Raw genomic sequence first — 6505 nt, forward strand, 5'->3', positions numbered from 1 at the left:
GCAAGTCTCAACCATGGTGAGAACCAAGGAATTAGGGAAGGAATCCTTGTCTGTGCCGTTTTTCAGTAATCAGGAGGTGATCAATGCTCTCAAACATTCAGCTGAAAGCTGTTCTTTCAGTGACAGTAAGGATATTTACTTCTATGTTAGGGTTTACTGAACATTTTTTTGTTGAATGACAAAGGAAAAGGCCAGAAGGGTCGCTGCATAGACTGAATTGCTGAAACGATAATAAAATTGCAGGCCTGCAAGCTTCACTCATGATTCAGAACCGTGTTTACATTCTTCAGTGGGAGCCTGGGTGCTCAACGTTCTCACCAGAAGTCCTCACTGAAAGATCAACTGTATTTTCGAGAACTGGTTTCCTTTTGATTAGTACTGAAAATGCTGCGAGGCCAAACTCGCTGCATGGTTCTGTTCTTCTGACGATGCAATGTGTATTCGGGCGAAAGAAAGGAGTAGACAAAGTGACAGTTGAGTGGATTTGTTTATACTAGTGATCAATTCCAAGACCCCAGATATTCAGCAGATTATTCTTTTACATTTTCCCTGGAGCAATTGTAAGTTTGTAACAAAAATTGATGAATTAATGATACATTTCTTCGTTCTTGCTATAGTACAGCTCGATCCCAACTCGTCCTCATTCTATGCAAACTCAATTTATACGCTAATCTCTTCTACCTCCCGACCATCGAAGATCCTGAGGTGCCGTAATCAGAGGGATCCCAGTCCAGCGTCGAGTTGTACACCGCCGAGAGGGAGACGAAGACCTCGTCCATGGCCGGGCGCGCGCGGGGCTCCCTCGCCACGCACCGCAGCGCCAGCGCCGCCACGGCGAGCGCGAGGTCCATCGGGTAGTCCCCGTGCAGCCGCGGGTCCACGAACGCGCGCACCTTGGCCCGGTCCACGTCCTCGCCGCCGTCCGCCACCAACGCCTCCTCCGCGGCCTCCCACAGCAGCGTCTCCTCGCCCGTCTCGGCGTCCGCGAACGCGGCCTCCTTCCCGGACAGCAGCTCGAGGAGGATGACCCCGAAGGCGAACACGTCGAGCTTGGGAGTGATGAGGCCGTGCTCGAGGTACTCGGGGGCGAGGTACCCCTGCGTGCCAACGACGTGGCGCGTGAGCTGCGCGCCGCCGTCGGCCGCGGCGACCGCGCGCGCGAGCCCGAAGCTGGACACCTTGGCGCGGAGGTCGCCGTCGAGGAGGACGTTGCTGCTCTTGAGGTTCTTGTGCACGCACGGCGGGTTCGTGTAGTGGTGGAGGTAGTTGAGCCCGTCGGCGACGTCGAACGCCACCTGCACGCGCTGCCTCCACCGGAGGGTGCTGCCGCTGCCGCCGCCGCCGCCGCGTCCGTGGAGCCAGTCGCTGAGCGCGCCGTTCTCGGCGAACTCGAAGACGAGGTAGGTGTCGCCGCGGTGGACGCAGAGGCCCGAGAGGCGGACGAGGCAGGAGTGGTTGACGCGCATCAGGATGCCCACCTGGCCGCTGACGTCGCCGACCACCCGCTTCACCGCCGCCGCGTCGCCGTTGATGACGGCCCGGTACACGGACGTGCCCGGCACCTGGCGCTCCTCGGCGAACCCCGCGGTGGCCTTCTCCAGCTCCGAGTACTTGTACACCGTCAGCGCCTCCACGGCCCCGCGCACGTCGCTGGCCACCAGCGACCTCGCCGCCGACGAGGACGAGGACGTCGTCGTGTTGGTGGTCTGCTTCCCCGAGGCCAGCGCGTCGTAGTCAGCCGAGGACGACACGTCGATGACCACCTTCCCTTGACGGCCGCTTTCCCCATCCCCACGCCGCTGTCGCCGCCGCCGCCGGGCCCGTAAGAAGAGCAGGCCGAGAATTCCGGCCAGCGCGAGAGCACCGCAACCCACCCCGACCCCAACGCCGACCCACTTCCCGCTCCCCGACCCGCCCGACGGCGGCGCGGTCTGCGGCGGGGTCGGTGCCGGCGGCGGCGCCGGGGACGCGAGCATGTCCGTCGTGGGCGGGGTCCTGAGCGGGATGAGCAGCGTGGTGAAGGGGAAGATGATCTGGTCGGCGTCGAGGCTGTTGGCTTCGAGCACGTCCCGCGCGGCGACGCGGAACCTGGCGGCGATGGAGGTGACGTCGTCGCCCCACATGACGAGGTAGGACAGGAGGTGGCGGACGCCCCTTGCGGCCTGCGCGGAGGACGGGCACGCGCATCGGAGCGGCACGGTGAGGTTGTTCCCCTGGACGAGGCCCCGGCTGTCGTGGAGCGGGTTCTGCGCGATGAGCGCCTGGCAGGTGGTGAGGCCCTGGTAGGTGATGTTGGCGATGATGAAGTAGGTCTCGCCGAGGACCTCGATCTTGTGGGAGGAGTTGTGCTGGTAGTAGCCGCCGGGCGTGCAGCCGCAGGGGACGGGGACCAGCACGAGGCTGGAGGCGGCGAGCGTGGACACCGTGGGGACGGCGTTCGCGGAGGCGACGGCGTCGGGGGAGGAGTTGAGGAGGTACGAGATCAAGACCGGCGTGTTGTAAGGCGGATTGGAGCGGAAGACGAGGTAGGAGTCGCAGGACGGGGCGGAGGAGGTGGTGGCGTTGCAGACGTAGCCGAGGACGGAGCTGGCGTTGGTGGCGTAGCAGGCGTTCTGCTTGTTGGCCTCGTACTCCTGCTGCGCGCGCGCCGGGGCCGGCGCGGCGGCGGCGAGGAGGAGGAGGAGGAGGAGGAGCGGGAGCGCCGCCGCGGGGAGCCCCGGTGGACGCGGGGGAGCCATCATTTGGTTGGGGATGGGAATCGCGGTGACGGGGGCGGCGGGGCTGGGTGGGTGCTCCGTATGTGAAGAGCGCGGCGGAGTCAACCGGTCAAGGTTGCGGAGGTGGCCAGGTGGGGCGGCTTGGGTTCCGGCGGTCTCTGTTTTCCCGCAATGGCTGGCGGTGGCGAGCGGGTGGGGATGCAGCTGAACTGGACACTCTGGACCCATGGGCCATGGATGCCGAGGACAAGTCAACACGGCACACGGAGTCAACCCTCTTCCGCGCTTCTTTAATTATGTGTCATTTGTGATGAATGATTGTACCTAGCTGATGTGGCACAAATCTGTCACTCGTGATTTTCGGAGAAAATGTAGACATCACTAACATCACTACTACTAGCAGTATACTGTAGTAGTAGTAGTACAGACGAGATACTACCATGGTTTTGCCCTTTTTCGGCATCTAAAAACTGCTATATAATATACTATATGTCAGCTTACTTTTTTTCCGTACTTTCTCCGTCTTAAATTTTTTTCGTTTTGATTTTTCCAAATACAAAATCCAAATGTGTATAAAAGTTATGTATTTAGAAAATTAATAGTAAATAGTAATTTAGAACGGATAAGTATACGTAAGTCAACTTAGCAGGGGAAGGTTAAGAGTTAAAAGTGAACTATGGTAACGGTAAGCAGATGCTGATAGATGGACGATGTCCAGAAGTTAGCTACAGCAGCTAATGAGACGTGCACGAAACGTGGAGGGCGGCGCGGGCTATCGGTCAAAGGCGACGACGAGGCCATGGCCCATGCGCCATGGCTTTTTCGCCCCGTGACAGGGGACGACGCGGCGAGACCATTGTTCATTCGCTGCGAGCGACCGGAGTAGTCGGGGTCCGTCGCTGTCCGCTTCGCGCAAATCCGGTTGGCTCATAGGCGTAGCCAGGGGTTCATAAATCGTTGGCTCGTTGGCGCGGTCAATTTCCTCTGCCTAAGCTTTTTTTTTTTGAGCTCCTCTGCCTAAGCAATAAGCAATTGACCGGTTCGCCGGTGTTGCCTCTGTTATTCCAAGTTTCTTGGAGAGTTAAAATATCTCAAGCTTGACTAAATTTATACAATAAAATACTAATATTCATAATACAAATAAATACCATTAGTTTCTTTGTTAAATATATTTTCATAGTATATCTATTTAGTATAATAAATTTTTGTGGTTATCTATATAATTTTGATTAAATATAAAATGATTTGACTCTGTAGCTTATAATTTGAAACGGAGGGGACAGTCGCCATGTTTAGTTCACTCCAAAATCCCAACTTTGGCACTATGCAAAAAGAAGATTCCCCATCACATCAAACTTGCAGTACATGTATGGAGTACTGAATGTAGACGAAATAAAAAACTAATTGCACAGTTTTGTTGTACTTTGCGAGACGAATCTTTTGAGCCTAATTAGTCAATATTTGGATAATAATTTACAAATACAAACGAAACGCTACAGTGTTGCTACAGGAATTTTGGTTGCCCAAAGTTGGGCAACTAAACAAGGCCAGTATCGTGCTCGCTTACTTCTGTAGGTTGACGGCTTGACGCAGTGACAGGTTAGCGTGCTCCCTCTGTCTGTATCACTGACAATAAGGTGACCAGTGACCTCGCTGAGTTCACATGGCATCTTTCATGTCTCGCTCAAAAAAAAAATACTAGCACTGTAGGCTATTGCACAGCTTGAACAAGCCACTTTCCATCTCTCGCAAAAAAAAAAATTGCATTTTTTTCATTAAGCGTAAAGAGAAGAGTGTGAATGAAAGTTTTTTTTAAGAATGAGAATGTCACGAAAAGTGACTGAGATACTGAGCACAGCTAGAATTAATTTATTCTCTTTTTTCCTAAACGGAAAGTGACTTGCGGCCGCACATGACCAAATTCTTAGCCCAAAGATGATCATCTTAAATAAGAAAAGTGTATATAGGCTAAAAGAGATAATAAAAATTTTTATTATTGCTTCTCTTTCCAATTGTTCGGTAGAGCGACAACACAATGGACTCCTACGAAACCAAAAGATGAGGTGTTTTTCTTTGAAGCAGCAATAGAAGATGCTCGGAACAGCAACTGCAGCTGCAGCAGCCGCTACAGGATGCAAGCAGCCGGACAGCAGCAGCTACAGCAAGTTGGACAGAGGATGAGCTGCTGCGGCAGCTGCTTGAGCAGGCAGCCGAGCGGCTGGGCTGCAGCTCCACCCGCTGAAAATCTGCAGCGAGCAGGCACGGGAGGGGAAAAGAATCAGACTCGGGCTCCGCTAGAACAGGCTCCCAAGGCCCATAACATCAATAGGGAGGGCCTAACATCTCTAATTCGTTGGGCTACGACCGTGTAATCCAGCCCAGCGACTCGCCGTCCAGCGTCCACCCGTCCGTTCGGCCGTTCCTCGCCAGCATCAAACCAACCAACCCGTCACCGACCAACCAAATCCTGCCGCTTGGCGCTTCCTTCCTATCACGCGCTCACGCCCTGCCCTGCAACCGCAAACGGTTTTGCGGCAAACCACATCCCTACCCAACCCAAGCAGATAGCATTCCGTCGAACACCTCACCCCCGCTCCAATGGCAGCCACCACCACCGCATCGCTCTCCACCCTCTCTCCCGCGGCCGGCAGGCGGTTCGCCCTCTCCTCCACGTCCCTCTCATTCTCCTCCCACCGCCTCACCACCACCCCCGCCGTCCTCCGCCTCCGCGCCGCCGCAGCCTCGAGGACGCCGACAAGGAGGCGGGCGTCGTCCCGCATCGCGGCGACTATCGCGGTGGGCGACAAGCTCCCCGACGCGACGCTCTCCTACTTCGACCCGGCCGACGGGGAGCTGAAGACGGTGACGGTCTCGGACCTGACCGCGGGGAAGAAGGCCATCCTCTTCGCGGTGCCCGGCGCATTCACGCCGACGTGCTCGCAGAAGCACCTCCCGGGGTTCGCGGAGAAGGCCGGCGAGCTGAGGGCGAAGGGTGTGGAGACGTTGGCGTGCGTGTCGGTGAACGACGCGTTCGTGATGAAGGCGTGGAAGGAGGCGCTGGGGGTCGGGGACGACGTGATGATGCTGTCGGATGGGAACCTGGAGCTGACGCGCGCGCTGGGCGTGGAGATGGACCTCTCCGACAAGCCGGTCGGGCTCGGGGTGAGGTCGAGGAGGTACGCGCTGCTGGCCGAGGACGGCGTCGTCAAGGTGCTCAACCTCGAGGAGGGCGGCGCCTTCACCAGCAGCAGCGCCGAGGACATGCTCCAGGCGCTCGGGTGAGCAGGTTGATCAAGTCCAGTCGTCGTCGCTCAGGGCGTCTCCTCCTCCTCCTTCCACTCGTGAAGTAAAGTAGTAGAGAATAAGAATCGGGAGCATGTCTCCGTTGATGCGAGCGCAGTGTCGCCGCTGTGAAGAGGAATTTTTTTTCCCTTTTTGTTCGTCGCGTCCAATGTGTTCGAGAACGTGTTTCTTCTTGTTAGTTGTTACCCTTCGCAGAAATGCGGATTGCATGATGAATAGTATGTGCGTGCCATGGCAGAAACCAGGAGAGATTTACTGCCGAACTGATATGTTTTCATATGGATGCACCGTCTGACACGGGATCCGTCACCATGGATGAATGATGGTGTCTGAAATCTTCCGTCGAGCCGGGGCACCAATAACAGGGAAAATTCCTTATTTACCATCCTAAAAAGTTTGACTTCCTTATTTAACCATCGGCTCAAAATTGCATTCCGTATTTGCCATCAACAGAGTTAAGTTGACACGAAAAGATGATTTTACTC

The 6505-nt window shown here is 55.8% G+C and overlaps 2 protein-coding genes across 2 annotated transcripts; one reads left to right on the top strand and one right to left on the bottom strand.

Moving 5' to 3' along the window:
* Nucleotides 1-474: 474 nt before the first annotated feature.
* Nucleotides 475-2914, bottom strand: LOC117861041 (protein LYK5). The gene has a single exon (XM_034744508.2). It carries the CDS (start codon nt 2739-2741, stop codon nt 678-680), a length of 2064 nt encoding a protein of 687 aa, XP_034600399.1. The 5' UTR covers nt 2742-2914; the 3' UTR covers nt 475-677.
* A 2278-nt stretch (nt 2915-5192) lies between these two features.
* LOC117851388 (peroxiredoxin-2E-2, chloroplastic) lies at nt 5193-6283 on the top strand. The gene has a single exon (XM_034733233.2). The coding sequence runs from the start codon at nt 5316-5318 to the stop codon at nt 5997-5999; it is 684 nt and encodes a 227-aa protein (XP_034589124.1). The 5' UTR covers nt 5193-5315; the 3' UTR covers nt 6000-6283.
* Nucleotides 6284-6505: the final 222 nt, after the last annotated feature.

The sequence above is a fragment of the Setaria viridis genome, chromosome 1 (assembly GCF_005286985.2).
Source record: "Setaria viridis chromosome 1, Setaria_viridis_v4.0, whole genome shotgun sequence".
In the NCBI taxonomy this organism is placed as follows: domain Eukaryota; kingdom Viridiplantae; phylum Streptophyta; class Magnoliopsida; order Poales; family Poaceae; genus Setaria; species Setaria viridis.

Coding starts and splice junctions, on each gene's coding strand:
- LOC117861041 (XM_034744508.2), bottom strand. CDS start 2,741: ATGATGGCTCCCCCGCGTCCACCGGGGCTCCCCGCGGCGGCGCTCCCG.
- LOC117851388 (XM_034733233.2), top strand. CDS start 5,316: ATGGCAGCCACCACCACCGCATCGCTCTCCACCCTCTCTCCCGCGGCC.